Source organism: Castanea sativa, chromosome 12 (assembly GCF_040712315.1).
Source record: "Castanea sativa cultivar Marrone di Chiusa Pesio chromosome 12, ASM4071231v1".
NCBI lineage: Eukaryota > Viridiplantae > Streptophyta > Magnoliopsida > Fagales > Fagaceae > Castanea > Castanea sativa.
Genome location: NC_134024.1, coordinates 17,349,741 through 17,366,884, shown reverse-complemented (window position 1 = coordinate 17,366,884; position 17,144 = coordinate 17,349,741). Strand labels below are relative to the sequence as shown.

The window sequence follows — 17,144 nt, the reverse complement described above, 5'->3', positions numbered from 1 at the left end:
TTTGTAAACTTTAGATGACACACGTATATATTATATAAAATGTGAAGTATCTTTTAAAAAAACACATTATAATACATTTCATAAAATTCATAATCTAGATACGTGTCATCATTGTAAGTCAACATGAATATAGAATTCCAATTTCGTACCCTAGTTCATGCCAACGTTGATGTATTCCTTCTATATTTTTGGTTCAATTGCCTTGGTTCAATTGCTTTGAATATAGAGCAATGCAAATTGGTATAGGCCCAAATTAGAGCAAAAAACCTTAGGCTCATTTCATGTACTCGGGCTACCGGGTTTACAATGAGGTGAGTCCAAAGTGTCTTAGGAGTGTGTTTAAGACATCGAAACGCACCGTATCGGAGGCGGACTAAGAGTTTCCCAAACGGCATGTCGTTGCAAAGATTCAAACATTAATGGCAATAGTTTTATACAGAGTGGGCAAAGTGGACTTCGATGTGGAGAAAGCTTAATGCAAAATTGAGCAGTCCTGTCTATGTGTTGGGCCTATTGGCGGTGGGCTTGAACATGGTGCTTCTTTAGCTTTGCTTATTAATTAGGCAATCAAGCTTGAATTTAAGCTTCACAACTTATGCATCTTCTCTCACTCTAACACAATTTGAGATCATATATGCCCTTAGAGACCAAGGTCACCAAAAGGGCCTGTGAAAAATTAGCATAGCTTTAGTTGGTGAGCTAAAGTTATTCAGCTCTATTCAATTAAGGGGAATTTTTTTTTAAATAACATTAAATATTAAAAAATTTAGTTAGTTGCCACGTTTCAAAACAATGTTGAAAACTAGCATCTCGAGTGTCTAAAACTCGAGTTTCAAGATAAAACTCGAGTTTTTAAGTCTCGATTTGTAAGTGGTGGTAGCTGATGTGGAAGAAAAATCCACGTGGAATCACGTTGAAATCGAGTTTCTGAAACTCGATTTGCTTTAGGTTGAAATCGAGTTTCAAAAACTCGATTTGTCATCATTTTCACTTTGCCCTCCCATCTCCAGAACACTTTCACACCTAAACATACAAACCCCAACCTGAGACAAGCGCAGAAATCAAAAACCAGATCGGCAAACCCATCGGCGGAGACAAGCACAGACATTAGAAACCCGATCGGCAAACCCATCAGCAGAGACAAGCGCAGACATCAGAAAACCCATCGGCAAACCCACATCGGCAAACTCATCGGCAAACCCATCGGCGGAGACAACGCATCTTAGATTTGTTCTTCGTTGTCTGTCTCCTCTATTCTTCGTTGTCTGTCTCCTCTGTTCTTTGTCGCCTGTTCTTCCTCTTCGTCGTCAGATCGTTGGTTCTTCTTCAGGCCTGTTCTTCGTCGTCTTCAGTTCTATTGTTGCTCAAGTGCAGAATGGTTTTGCTTCTTAGAACTCGAGTCTCAGAGACTCGAGATCTATGTGGCATTTTCTGTCCATCTCCTCCAGCACAAACTCGCAAAGCGAGTCTTGGAGACTCGAGTTTTAGTGTGGATCTCGAGTTTCAAAAACTCGAGTTGTTAGTTTCCTTTATACTTTCAAACGTTGCCTAACTTACTACATTGATGCCATCTACACCGTTAATACGCACATTCCCCCCAATTAAGGGCCTATAACAAAAAATGAATTAGATTTTTTTTAATATCTCAAGTTTGTTTGAAAATCACAAGTATTTGATGATATATTTCTCAAACTAATAATAAAATAATTCTAACTCATAATTTTTTAACAGCTTAAACTTTTTAAGACTAGTGATAATTTTTCAAAATATCAAAGCAATTATTCTAAATTCGAAGATTATAAAAATCTCACATGTCCCCTTCAAAAAGAAAAAGAAAAAGAAAATCTCACATGTCTAGCATTGTACATGAGGAGAGAGTGTTAGAATATGTCAATATGGTAATGTTAAATAATTACCATAAATGACTTTGATACTATGTTAAAATTGACAGAAGATGATAAGATGATATTGAAAGAGAAAGTAAAAGTAAGAGAATTAATATAGTTCGATCTAATTACATATGTTCATAGCTAAAAGTCTTTAGCGGATTACGTCTTTACAATCTTGAATTGTGTATTATATAATGAACTCAATGTATGGCTTATATATAACCCATCATATTACACAGCCACATTAGTTCATGGTTTTCAACTTTAATGATAAGGGGTTTATCACTTGCTTCGCGACACTAACTATCACATGCAGTTTTAGTATTGGCGTGCAAGTATACTCCCTTATCTCATCCTCTTTTCCTATATATATGTGTGTGTGTTTCTCAAATAAAAAAATATAAGCCATACCATAGGCCCTAAGATCAGGTACTTTGGATTTACCAAATTAAGTATGTCTCACACAATTCATGATTTAACATACACGAGTTTTTTTTGTACATACCAACTTCTGCACGTCTGTGACATCATTGGCGATCGACAAAGCAAAGAAACCGAGGAAAAAGTTGAAAGTAGGAATCTTCCGTAGTCTCTAGTTCAAGGCTCAAGGCTTTAAGCAAGCCATGCCTTACACTCTTTTAAGCCGTAAAACTTTCATGATCCTTGTCATGTCCCAACAAGAAATGGACAGACAAGATTTTCTATCATTGGCAAAAGATAGAGTTTAATACTATCATTATTAGTATTTATATATCTTTGAGGAACTCAATTATTCCTCATAAGCCAAATACAAAATTTTCGTGCTGCAAAAAAAGCAAGAAGGGCCTCACCATGTCTCAAGGGGTACTATTGCATATTGAGGACAGTCATGTAAGTTGTTCTCTTTTATGTAATACATAACATGATTAAGAGTAGGTCTTGATCTAAATACAGTTTAAACCATTTTATGCACAAGAAATTTTTGAATTTGGGTCCTATCTTTCATTAACTTGCTTGTTTTAAAATTGCTTATTAAGAAATACATTTTAATTTAGATGAGACATATGTGTGTGCAGGTTGTGATGGATAATGGCCTACTACAAGTAAAATTATCAAATCCAGATGGAATTGTTACTGAGATAAAATATAATGGCATCGACAATTTGCTTGATGGTCTTGATGAGGAGGTTAATAGAGGGTAAGTGGCCCTAGAATTGCTCTGTTTTTGGGTCAAAATGTTGATTTTTCAATGAGAACCTGTAATTTAGGTAGTTATGTAATTAGCTATTAACCATTTTGAATGAAATATATATATATATGTAGGTACTGGGACCTTGTCTGGAGTGAAGCAGGTAGCACAGGAACAACGGGTACATTTGATGTGTATGTTAAATGCCTCTATAGTCTTCCATTAGATCTTACAAAAATTTATATTTATTTTAGCATAAGAATTTATCTTTAAAAAAAAAAATTACATACTCACTTTTCAAAACCACTCATATCAGATTATCTATTTTATACTACTTTTCATTAAAATATCAAATTTTTTTTTAAATTGCTTTTCTTTCTTCATATACAATAACCACCATTCACTTTTTTCTTTCGGGATATGTAAAAAAAGAATAAAAAATTAAATGCAAAATAAATAGTGTCAATATAAATTTACACAATTACTGTAGCAAATTTGTAAATTTATACAATTATATACTTATTAATGTGAGTCATTTTTGGGAAAAACTGTATGAATTTTACACATCTCTCTCTCTCTCTCTCTCTCTCTCTCTCTCTCTCTCTCTCTCTCCAACCCTGATCAACCATTCGGTTATTATTTTCATCATAATTGCTAGATAAAGGTTGAGTTCGTTCCATATATTTTTTAGATCATATATTTATACAATTTAGTGAAATGTAGCATGCGTTTGGATACCACTTATTTTGCTAAAAATTGAAAACTTATTGCTGAAACATTGTAACAAAATATTTTCTATTGCTGCAAATTACTATTTATGTGTTTTTCTCAATTGACTGGTCCTTGAACAGTGCCATGGACTAGCCAAAAAAAACGCAACCTCTGTAAACGCAAACACAGCTGCTGTCCCAAACGCACCTATAATCAGAAAAAATGGAGAGAAAACATCACACAAAGAGTTTATATAATTTGATAGTGTCAACAGAAAAGTGAAATAGTGAAAAAGCGATTAACTTTTTTGACAATTTTTTTTAATTTTTGATAAAACATTTTTAAAAATAAATAATTAATATATGTATACCCAAAGGTATTCATTAACCGAATCCTATATTTTTAATCATAAAGTAACAAAAAGAATAAGTTTTAGTGCGTATATACTATATATTGCCCCTAGCCATAAAACACCTCTATACTTTATAGTAGATTACGCTCACGCTCTATCCATAAAACACCTCTATAGTTGAGACCAACATTTCTTTTTCATTTTGAATATGAGTCACCATCTCTAACTGTATACATCAAATATTGTCAACTAACTTGGTGAGTTCTTTCTATGACTACTTTCATGTTTTGGTTTACTACATCTCTGTTATCAAAAAAGGCAATAAATATCATGCAGGATTAAAGGAACAAGTTTTAGGGTTATTGTGGAAACTGAGGAACAGTTAGAGATCTCATTCACAAGGTTGTGGGATCCCTCTCTTCAAGGCAAGCAAGTCTCCTTAAATATAGACAAAAGGTAATCAATCAACTTAATTCTAGAGTATTAGTTTTGTGCTTCACGCTGATAATGATAAAGTAATTTTATTGATACAAGTTTTTCCTTAATTTTTTCTTCTTTTTTAAATTTATTAAGATGATAAGTTGTGATTGCAACAATATTATTGACGCCATCTTTTTAATCTATCAGTCCAGAAGGTTGTGATAGTATAAATTTGTGAAAATTTTTATATTACTCGATTTATGCATAATGATGATGACAAAAATTCATGACATTTTAGGTTTATAATGCTACGTAATTCTTCGGGCTTCTACACCTATGCCATTTATGAGCACCTAAAGGAATGGCCTCCTTTCAACTTCCCACAAACCAGGATTGTGTTCAAACTCAGAAAAGACAAGTACACAATATTATTGCTTTAAGCAATTTCATACCCCCTTTTTCCTTCTTCTTTTTTTAATGAATAACCATAATTTATACTTTTTTTTTTTTTTAATATGGTATCCTCAAGAATTTTCTAGAATCAGGTTCTTTTTCACTAGATAATAATTTTAAGTTTGTATTTTTAGTAATTCCTTATTTTGGGTATATAACATACGTATAGGTTTCACTATATGGCAGTAGCGGATAACAGACAAAGATACATGCCACTTCCTGATGATCGGTTACCAGGAAGAGGTGAACCTCTAGCTACCCCAGAAGCAGTCTTGCTTGTTAATCCTGTGGAGCCAGAGTTCAAAGGAGAGGTACTCTATCTTCTTCTTCTTCTTCTTCTTCTTTTTCACTCATTTTCTCTTCTTCTTTTTTAATTCTTGTATAGTATGAAGTAGACTAACTTATTCTCCAAAAAAGAAAATAATTTAAGATAAGTTTAAGCACAAAGTTTGTAAGAGATATTATTGAAACTAATTTATCATATATAGGACTAATTTCCTTGCATGTGCAGGTGGATGACAAGTACCAATACTCGTGTGAAAACAAAGATCTTCGAGTCCACGGATGGATATGCATGGACCCGCCCGTGGGGTTTTGGCAAATCACACCAAGCAATGAGTTTCGATCAGGTGGACTCAGTAAACAGAACTTGACTTCCCATGTGGGGCCTTTCAATCTCGCAGTAAGTGACTTCCCACACAAAATTTCACCTTTTTCAAACTTTTTTACTTTTTTTACCTCTTAGAGCAATTGCATCAGTTGGTGTATAAGTGTGTATAATAAAAAAAATGCTTAAATTTACACATTTTTGATCAAAAACACCCCACATCAGTCCTTTCATAACTGTCTATATTTTACATTTCGTTCAAAATCGCTACAGTACCGTGTAAATATACACGGTTACTGTAGCGGTGTAAAATATTATTTTATATTTTTTTCTCTCACCTCTCTTCTTTCTCCATCTGTTCTCTCTCTCTCTGCCTCTCTCTCTCTCCCTCTCCCTCTTCCTCTGAACGGACCCGCTTTGCCTCAACCCAAAATAATAAAAAAAAACAACAAAAAAACAGAAACAGAGGACGGAGCTTTGCCTCAACAAAAAAACTAAAATCAACAAAAAATTCAACCCAAAATAAACAAAAACAGAAACCAAATTCAAAGAAACCCAGAAAACCCGCTTTGCCTCAACCCAGAAACAGAGGACGGAGCTCGGATCGGATCGGAGCGGAGCTGGATCGGATCGAGAAACAGAGGATGGAGATGGATCGGAGCTGGATCGGGTCGAGAAATAGAGGACGGAGCTGGATCGGGTCGCGAAACAGAGGACGGAGCTGGATCAGAGTTGGATCGGGTTGCGAAACAGAGGACGGAGCTGGATCGGGTCGAGAAATAGAGGATCGGAGCTCGGTCAGATTGAGAAATGGAGGACAGCGCTCGTGGATCGGAGAGTTGATCGAGATGGACGGTTGATCTGAAATGGGTAGAGAGAGAGAGAGAGAGAGAGAGAGAGAGAGAAAGATGAATCAGAAATGAACAGAAGGAGCAATAGTGCGCGGGTATAAGATTAGGCCGTTGAGATAAATAATAAAAAATGTGAAAAAATTGATTATTTAATTAATAGGTGGAGTAGAATAAATGAACTGATGTGGATGATTTGTAAAAATGAATGTGTAAAATTTTAGAAGGAGGTTTTTTGTGTAAAATAGACGGAATTTTTAACCGAACTGATGTGGTTGCTCTTAAATGTTTTTACTTTTTCAATCTCATGGTTGAGATTAATTTTTTTTTTTTTTTTAATTTTTGATCTGAAGCATTCAAGAGGTATCACTCAGTGCAATAGCCCTAGCTAGTTGGATCTCAATCCAACTAAAATTATCCTACTTTACAATTCATTTTTCATAATCTTTTTTTCACAATTTATTAAGGTGTTAATTAGTGTCTAAAGTAATGTGTTTCAATTAGTTTAATTGGTAAAGTTTATAATTATTAAATAAGAGATTTTGGGGGTTTGAACCCTGTCTACCCCAAAATAAATAAATTAAATCTAGATAAGTAATAATTAAACAATTAAATTAAAATATATGTGGGCCACATTAAGCCTCCAAATTGAGATAATTTTACAAAAAATTGTGCAAAATTTTATGAAAATTTTTGTGTCATTAGACTTATTGCTACAATTAAGTTCCAAGTATTGTATACATCTCTCAAGAGTTTTGTAACTCGATGGTTAGGGCGTCCACAGGTCGGTTTGGGTCAGGTTTGTGCTCAACCCGCAACCAACCCGATCAGATTGGGTGGAGAAATTCCAAACCTGCCGTCAATCGTGAAAAGCCACCGATTGAGTCGAATCGGGCTTGGGTGGACGGTGGTCTACTTTGATTTCGACCGAAAATACAAACATTAAACACAAACCCAAAGAATAAAACCAACTATTCAAAAGATCTACAACTACAAACCCAAAGATCAGAACCAATGATTCAAAAGATCTACAACTACAAACCCAAAGATCAGAACCAATGATTCAAAAGATCTACAACTACAAACCCAAAGATCAGCTCAACAAACCCAAATAACAAATTGACAAACCCAATAATAGGGAATATGGAGATTAAACTTGAGAGCTTGAACTTGAGAGAGAGATAATCCTAGATTTGAACTGGTGACGACCTGGCGACTGAGAGTAGAGAGATCGAGTGACTAAGAGTAGAGAGATCAAACCTGAGAGATGGAGGCGATGGATGCGAAGACTAGCTAGTGATGTTACGAATGAAGGGCAAAGATCGAGGACGACGAGCAAAGATCGGCGACGAGCAGAGACCAGTGAAGAGTAGAGATCGGTGAAGAGCAAAGAGATCATTAGAGGAGAGAGTGAGAGTAGAAGAACTGAGTTTGAGACTTTGAGGTCTGGGTGAGTTCTAAAAATCTTTTTTACCCATTTATAGTCTGGTCAGGTCGGGTGGCTCGGGTTTTGGAAGAAAAGACCCGCTGCCAACCCACTGGAATCGATTTTGGAAAGCAAGGACACGCCGCCGACCGCCGAAATAGTCAGATCGAGTAGTGGATGATTCGGATCCGGTCGATTTGGCAAGGTGGGTCGGTTCAGCAGGTTGTTTGGACAGCCCTATCTATGGTAATGTATGACTTTTATAAAGAGAACTTGGGTTTAAATCTCACTTCCCGACGTGTTACAAGTGAAAAAAGTGATGTGCCCGTAGGGTTACATACACAAGATATAATCACCATGATTGTTTTTTAGTGAATTACACTCACCATGAATTAGTATTCAGTTCCAATAATTGTTTTCATTTACCATTTCCGTTCATGTTAACCTGATCTATATGTTTCAAATAGATGTTTCTTAGTGCTCACTATGGAGGAGAGGATCTTGTGCTTAAACTCAAACCTGACGAGCCTTGGAAGAAAGTTTTTGGCCCCATCTTTATGTACCTTAATTCTGTCTCAAATGAAAATGACCCAATTCATCTCTGGGAGGATGCTAAAAATCAAGTTAGTAATTTACAATAGAGAGTTACAAAAAACAACCTTTTGTTGAGAATTTTTTTTGAAGTATTTGATTGAGAAGTACTAATTTAACATTGAATCGATATCCAGATGATGATTGAAGTTGAAAGTTGGCCATACAATTTTCCAGCTTCTGAGGATTTTCCACCTGCTAATCAAAGGGGCAGTGTTAATGGTAGATTACAAATCAAAGATAGGTACTTAAATCACTTCGGTTTTGTGTTTTTACTTAAAACTCTTATTATTATGTACCTTCAAAAGGGGTAATATCTGTACTTTTAATTACATGACACACTTAGGGTTTGTTTGTTATCCACTTATTTTACTGAAACTGAAAACGTTTTTGCTGAAAGTACTGTAGATAAATGGAAAAGTTAATTGAAATAGTATAATGAGACCCATGAATAGTACCAAAAAGTGCAATGGTGCCCATAAATAGTACTTCGGTTTTGTGTTTTTACTTAAAACTCTTATTATTATGTACCAAAATGGGCAATAAGTTGAATAGTAAAATAAACTGATTTTTTAATTTGGAACCAAATGCACACTTAATAATCATATTTCTTGATTAAATGATTTATTTAATCATGTAATTTAATATATGTGAATGGTTTTCAAATGGCCACATACCCCGATTTGGAAGAAAACTTGATTTGTTCATAATTTAATTTTTAATTTTAAAAAAAAAGATTGATAGGAATATTTCTTGAAGACACTCATGAAATTTCGTAGAACACTAGTCACATTTGTTATATACGGACTAGTAAAATTATAATAGCAACTACTTATAAATTTAATAAAAACTTGATGTGAGACGTAAAGCACACCTGCGCAACACACCCATCCATTCTAATTTACACAATTTGAGGTATCGATCACCACATCAATTGATTGTCTTTACTCTATATATTTGCTCCTGAGCTAAAATTTTCATCTCTAATAATCTGGCTATAGTGGGTCAAAATATTTTACAATTGCCCTTACTAGGTATTTAAGTGATCAGTACATTTCTGCAAGCTATGCTTATGTGGGACTGGCACCACCTGGAGACGTTGGATCCTGGCAAACAGAATGCAAGGTGATATTAATTCATCATATTTCTAAGCATGGTTTTTTACATATAACATGAATATCAGTATGTTCTATTATTTTATTAAAAAAGAAAATGCTAATAGCACCACGAATGTTATTATAAAATACTTACAAAATTGGCATGCTAATTAATTTGATTGATATCACATCGACAATATAATGAATAATTTTCTTAACTACTATTATCCGTATTTTGTTTTGGGTATCAAAGTTGCTCCCCTTGTGACTATAAAACCAGTAAATCTTGAAGAATAAGTTCATTTTTTTTGTCTTGACAATAATTACATTTTTAATTATAACAAAGTAATCTTGAACAATAATATTTTTGATTCAATATCATCAGGGTTACCAATTTTGGGCCACAGCAGATGCAGATGGCTACTTCTCTATCAATAATATAAGATGTGACAGCTATAATCTTTATGCATGGGTTCCTGGTTTCATTGGTGATTATCTACATGATGTTTTCATTACCATAACCCCAGGTCCTATTCTTTACCTCTAATGAACCTTTTTTAAGTTCTCATTTTGTTCATACATGGTATGAATAATAACGTGCAAAAACAGGTTGTGATATTGATTTGGGTGGTCTTGTATTTGAGCCACCAAGAGATGGCCCAACACTGTGGGAAATAGGCATCCCAGATCGCTCTGCTGCCGAATTTTACATTCCTGATCCTGACCCAAAGTATATTAACAAACTTTATGTCAATCATCCTGACAGGTTAGCAATTCCAACTGTAAATTTAGAGAGTACACACTAATCATAGACTTAGAACATAGAATTAGTATTGCATTTGTTAGCTTTTTATGATGAATGTATAATAATTCTTCAGCCTCATATGATTCAAGAGATTTTGTAGTCAAGTCTTTTACCTACTATCTTGGGACCATTCTCAAAGGGATTTCTACTTGTAACTATCAGATATATGGAAGACAGGGAAGACTATACAACATGGAGAGATTAATTAGTTCTAATTGTCCTTGACGCTATTAGCAAAAACAAAAAACATAAAGCACATTTAGGGAGTAAGGAATTGTAAATCTTTGTTTTATACTGGCAGGTTTAGGCAATATGGACTTTGGGAAAAATATGCAGATTTATATCCTGACAAGGATTTAGTTTACACAGTGGGTGTTAGTGACTATCGGAAAGATTGGTTCTTTGCTCAGGTTACTAGGTAAACTCCTTTCCAAACATCAACTTATCTTTTATATAATGATTGCAATAATAATCAAATAACAATTCAAATTGGAATTATTAATATTTCTCGTAAATCATAAAATTGAATTAATGATATCTAGACATTATTTTGTGGCAGAAAATTAAGTGATGACACATATCAAGGAACTACATGGCAAATCAAGTTCGAACTTGACCTGGTGGATACAAACGGATCCTATACACTGCGATTGGCACTTGCAACCGCCCATATGTCTGAATTACAGGTATGGACCTTCAAGATTATTATTGTTCATTAAATATTAGCACTGAGTGATTGATTTTATAGGTTGTTAATGCACTGTCATGATGGATGATCTTCCTTCCCTTTGGTTGGGATATTATGTTTAAGGGAAGTTTCAAATTAAGTAATAGTGTTAATTAAGCACAGGATTAATAAACACAAATTGGACACATCTTAAGCTACAGTTTTTGAGTTTAAAGAATGGTGTTTCAAACATCACATTCAAATACCTCACACCTACTTCAACAGCCAATGATCTTTAGATCAAATGATTTTTCTTGATGATTCTATTGGAGATGTTTAGAGTTCGACTCTTCCACTCCATTTAAAAGTATCAAAAACCTGCATCAAACATATAACCATGTAATACATGTATCAAATGCATGTAATACCACCTCCTAGTATTTTGGGAGGTCCCGGTCAAAGGATATTTTTTCTTCTTCTCCAATTTGTACCTAACTTAATTTTTATGCAAGCCATTATTACCAAATCTAACATATATTTCCCATACTTGTGGATCACATAAGATGTGAAAACCATATTATATATGCCAGAAGCATGAAATAATTGTTACATCTAAAAGACTTTCCAAAAGTGTTCTTTGGGCACATTTCCTATAACTCCATAAACGCGTGTTAATATTGATTTTGTTTGTTTGCTTTCTGAAAGGTTCGAGTAAACGATCCAAAAACAAGTCCCCCTTTGTTCTCAACTGGAGTAATTGGTCATGACAACACAATTGCTAGACATGGAATTCATGGACTCTACCGGCTGTACAACGTAGATGTACCATTCACTCAGCTTGTGGATGGGGACAATACCATTTTCTTGACACAAACAATGGCCTCCGGTGATGCTCCGGCTTTGCAAGGGATTATGTATGACTATATTCGTTTTGAAGGCCCATCGTCCTCTAATTCCAAGAAACAAACTGGGTTTGTATAGGTGGATATATATAAATCTACATTCTTGCATATTGTATAGAAGGAATGTCTTTTATTTCCAATAATTAATTAATTAGCATATAGAACAAATTGCATTCCAACAATGGGCGAAACGATATTTTCCATAATAAATTAATTTTTGAATAATTATTGTTATGGTAATTTATGATAAATTTGTTTGTAAATTTTATATATTGTAATGTATAGTATCATTTTAAAAAAAAACACAAAATGTATTAGATTTCGTTAATCCATAATTTGGATGCATATCATCACTGCAACTAAAGTCAACACGAACGTAATATTCGAATTTTGTACCCTAGTGCATATAAACATAGATGAATTCCTTTTATATTACTGGTTTAATTGCCATGAAATCAGCTTAAATTGTAAAGAACAACACATAAGAAGTTAAGAATAAGAAATTTTTTTTTTTTATTTGGAAAAGTGCATGGAGTTCATAATAAAATAAAGTTTTCTTCTTTTAGATAAAAGATAGCATAATAATATAAAGTCGGATCAATGCAAATTGGTATAGCCCCAAATTAGAGAAAAAAAACCTTGGGCCCATTTCACGTTCTTGGGCAGCTGGGTTCACAAATTACAATGAAGTGAAGTCCAAATGTCTCTAGGAGTACACATGTGTTTAAGATAAATTTTTAACTTTAAAAGCTACAACGTGTCACCCATCCAACTCTAGCGTGAGAAGAAATAGGAAACCTTGTCGGCTTGTCCATTTCGAACATGATTTTGAATTATAATAGGAATAGTTAACGTAAATAATGGCTTTGTGTTGTGTGTAAGCAATAGTATATAAAATATAAACAAAAGGGAAGCCATAGATTTTGAGTACTTTGTAACATCGTTCTAGTGGGTTCGACGAGAATGAGTAGTGAGATGGATAAGAAGAAGTTGCCACTGTTGGAAGATGAAATTATGAAGTATCATATATAGTGGTGTTGAAGATTTGTGTCTGCTTGATATTTTGTTTATGGCTGCACGCACTACGAAGATGAAGCATGACATTGACGAGCTCAAACATCCAGAGAATAATAGTGTTGTGCCAAAAGAAGAACCAAAAGTTGTGCCAGAAAAGTTCATGAACGATGCTATCCTAGCACAAAGAAAAATGCCTTACTCAGTGTGCAAAGTTCTTACTTTCATGAGATCTGAGAGAAGTCATGAAGCAGTCTTACTCCCCAAACTCGAATCCACGACTTTTGACCACTTTTGAGGAAAAGTACGCAATTGCATCAAGTCTTGACTAATATCCAAGCACAAAGAAAGAATGAACAAAAGCTAAGAAGTTGTGAAGAAGAGGAGAATAAAGATTGGGGTTCAAAAGCCAAGATAAAGAGGTCTGGTTGTAGAGGAAACTTAATGAATTAGAAGCCAACACCAAAATTGCCTAAAGAGTTTATTGATAAGATTGAAGCAATACGTGGGACTGATATAATGTTGGTGATACAAAAAAAGCTATTTCCGAGTGACTCTTAGACAAAGGTTTAGCCCCGTTGTCGATGCCTTTGAAGCAATTAAGGTCGGATTTCTTAACTGAGGAATAGAAATCAATGCTTAATGCACAAGAAGAAATCCCAACAATGTTGATTGATCCTAGACGTGAGAAGTTTAAGATTGTTTTGAGGTAGTGGGACATGCCAAAGAATACGGGCAAAGTGAGTTCGATGTATGCTCTAAGGATTGATTGGAATGAGGTTTAGTTGTCAAATGAACTCGAGGAACATGATGTAGGGCAAGTTTGGTCATTCCGGCTTGCCCAACAATCTAGTGACAATGCTTCTTCTAATAGTCAAGAGAGAGGATCACTCCATTTTGCTCTTGTGTTGGTTGAGAAAGCAAAAGACAGTAAAAAAGATGCATAATCAAGGGATCAAAATCAAGCACCGCATGCGGTGGAATTACTCTCTTTTTTTCACGAAAACTTTTTACTTCCTCACTTTTAAACTTTATTTTCTTTCTTATTTTAATTCATTCAAGGATTGAGATTGAAAGTTGTTTTCTTAATTCCAAATTTCAGCCATTGAAAGCAATTGTATGGTAGTAATTAGTATTGCGTCCAATATGAACCTAGTGTATTTTTTTTTTAAATTATGTTCATAATTTGTTGGAGCATATGTATGTGGTACTTAATTAGTACATTGATTGTTTCTTATGGGATATTGTGTATATATTTTTAACTTTATTTTTGAAGTTTCTTGATGTTAGTATGGGCTTAAATGCTTAATATTTGTGAGCAAACATATATATCTAGATTGAAGTTGACTTCCAGAACATTTAAAAAAAAATTCAGGTAAGAGCATATTGGTGATATGTTTTAACATATGCATGATATGTTTTAACTTATGCATATTTATAAAAAAAAAAAAGGAGCATATTGGTGTGTTGTGTTGTATTTGGAGAATTTCTTATTCACAACTTGAAAATTAGTAACATGGTTTGGCTTAGTTGAAGTGTTGTGATGCAGTGTGTAACGCACAATTACTATAACTCTTCCATAAATGTTAAGTTCTACAAGAACACTATACTAGTAGGCAAAAGAAATAGATAAAATTTCTTAAAAGAAACTTTTTAATAACAACTTAATAATCACCACCTCCTTAGAAAGAGTATTTATAGGAAGAGCTTCTAATTATCTCCTAATCCTTTCAAAAAAAGAAATAACAAAGTTCTACTTCTACTAGAGAAAATAACTCAACTTATTATTATTATTTTTTTGGAGAAAGAAAAAAGAACTCAACTTAATTAGAAAAGAAAAACCAATCAAATCTTAATTCAACAAGGAAAATGAAAAGGGAAAGAACATAAAATAAAATCCTAATTCAACTACACAAGGGGAAAAAAAACCCTAATTAAAATTTTGTCTGCCAAGCTTGCTACTAGAACTATTGATTTCTGCAATTTGTGTCTAAACCAGTTAATTTAGATAAGATGGGGGATGTTGTGTGTTTAGGAATAAACATTACACAAACCCCTACCTCTACTTAACAAAACTTCTTGGGGTATATACGTGGGAACGAATTCTCAAATTGATAAGAGTGAGAGTGGTTAATATAACATTACACTTTTATACATTTGTTGGTTTATCAACTACTAATGGACTTGATCCCATTAAAGTTACATTAACTCTCAAATGCAAAGATTCAAACATTAATACCAATAGATATATACAGAAGTCTCATTATGCTTCAAATTAAATTTAAGAGAAAGGAATGCAATTGCTTTATAGTTCTTCAAAAAGAGGACAATTTGTAGTGTTTGCCTTTGAATGCAAATTTAAATTAGGGTCCAATTACGGTGATTATGGGCTTTTTATAACCACAAGCTTGGGCAAAGTGAGTTTCGATATTGTGCTACTTTAGCGCATAAGTGAGCAATCCTGTTAATGTATTTGGGCCTATTGGCGGTGAGCTTGAACATGTTGCTTCTTTAGCTTAGCTTATTAGGCAATCAAGCCTGAATTTAAGCTTCACAACATAGAATCTTCTCTCCCTCTACCAATCCTTGACATAATTTGAGATCATACATGCCCTTAGAAGACCAAGTTCACCAAAAGGACCTGTGAACAATTCGCATAGCTTCAATTGGTGAGCTAAAGTTCTCCAACTCTATTCAACTTAAGGGGGCCTACAACAAAAATGAATTAGATTTTTTTAATATCTTAAGTTTTTACCAAGCATCACAAATATTTGATCATATATTTGTTAGTTAAATTCATAATTTCTTAATAGTTTAAACTTTTAAGACAAGTGATAATTTGTCACAATATCACCCTTCATAAAAAAGTCTCACATGTCTAGTAGACCCATATGTGAGAGAATGAGTGTTAGAATCTGGCAACGTTAGATGATACATGGCTTTGATACCATGTTAATATTGACAGACAGGGGCGTAGCCAGGAATTTTACATGGGGGGGCCAATTTGAAGTATTGATATAAAAAATATAAATCATAAGTGTATTGAATATAAAATTTCAATTTTGATATATCTTAAACATAAATGAACATACAAAAATTATCTAGTTCACTATAGACATATACAAAAATATCCACACAAAAAAAAACATTTCACATCAAAATCGTGCATGTCAACAATGAGTATCATCGTTGTATGGATAGTCTATATTTTTAGGTTGATATGGACCTTCTTTGAGATAAGCTCGACAGATTTCATCTTATTTGTTGATAAGAAATTCACATATTTGTTTACGTGATTCTCGATCATGATCTATCTCTTCAAATTGAATTCTTGAACATTTGGAGGGGTGTTCATTAGGCATTGAAGTATCAACATTTGTTTCTACAACCACAGCCACAGCCACATGTGTCCTAATTTTTGAATTGCTAACATCTTTTTTCTTAAAGAATGCATCAATTATTTTTTGTTTGCTCATAATTATTTTAGCTTTAAGAATATGACTCAAAAATTAACTTGAAAAGAACTTTAAAAATAAAATTTTAATTAGAAATTTTTACTTAGTTATATAGATGTTATTCATACTCAAGAAAAAAAAAATTTTCATTATAATTTAAACAGTCAACCCATCAATCATCATCATTCCTATTATTAAAATTTTCCTATATTTTAATTTTTTTTAATACGACTTTAATTAATAATAACCCCTCAAACAAAAACAAAAATTAAGCATGCAAGTATTGTTACACAATATAAACCAAACAATTTAACAACATCCACAACCACATGATATCCAACTAGTCAAAAATAGGTAATAAATCAAAACAATTTTACCTTAGAAACTTTGTCTTCACAGAATCACAAAGTGCAAAAATGGGTGTGGGCCATATGGTGTGGCAATGCCTATTGCCTACAACTGTTGATATTCTTCCCTTCAAGACTCATCACAAACAATCTCCCTCCACATGCCTTCAATCATATATTTCTCTAAAAATCTATGAAAATATAAAGAGCATGTGAATATTTAGGTGTAGATAGTTGAGAAAATCAAAAAAAGACATTGAAAAGAGATGAAGGTCTAGTTCTTAAATAAGAGAAGAAAACTCACTAGGCAGTCACCAAGTTCCAATTCTGAAATTTGACAATGAAATATGCTGAGTGATTTGTTTTAGAAAGCAAGAAGAAAGAAAAAATTG

The 17,144-nt window shown here is 33.6% G+C and overlaps 1 protein-coding gene across 5 annotated transcripts; it reads left to right on the top strand.

The window, feature by feature from the left end:
* The first annotated feature begins 2,645 nt into the window (after positions 1-2,645).
* Positions 2,646-12,147, top strand: LOC142618768 (uncharacterized). 5 transcript variants are annotated; one of them, XM_075791785.1, is made up of 15 exons: positions 2,646-2,759; positions 2,945-3,066; positions 3,192-3,251; positions 4,457-4,576; positions 4,839-4,958; positions 5,163-5,304; positions 5,505-5,675; positions 8,342-8,497; positions 8,603-8,709; positions 9,509-9,590; positions 9,948-10,089; positions 10,172-10,328; positions 10,669-10,785; positions 10,927-11,053; positions 11,740-12,147. In XM_075791785.1, the coding sequence occupies exons 1-15, from the start codon at positions 2,721-2,723 to the stop codon at positions 12,013-12,015; spliced, it is 1,938 nt and encodes a 645-aa protein (XP_075647900.1). In that variant the 5' UTR covers positions 2,646-2,720; the 3' UTR covers positions 12,016-12,147. The 5 variants fall into 5 exon arrangements, with proteins under 5 accessions (XP_075647900.1, XP_075647899.1, XP_075647898.1 ...); XM_075791784.1 differs by having other exon boundaries at positions 9,500-9,590; XM_075791783.1 differs by having other exon boundaries at positions 9,467-9,590.
* The last annotated feature ends 4,997 nt before the right edge of the window (positions 12,148-17,144 follow it).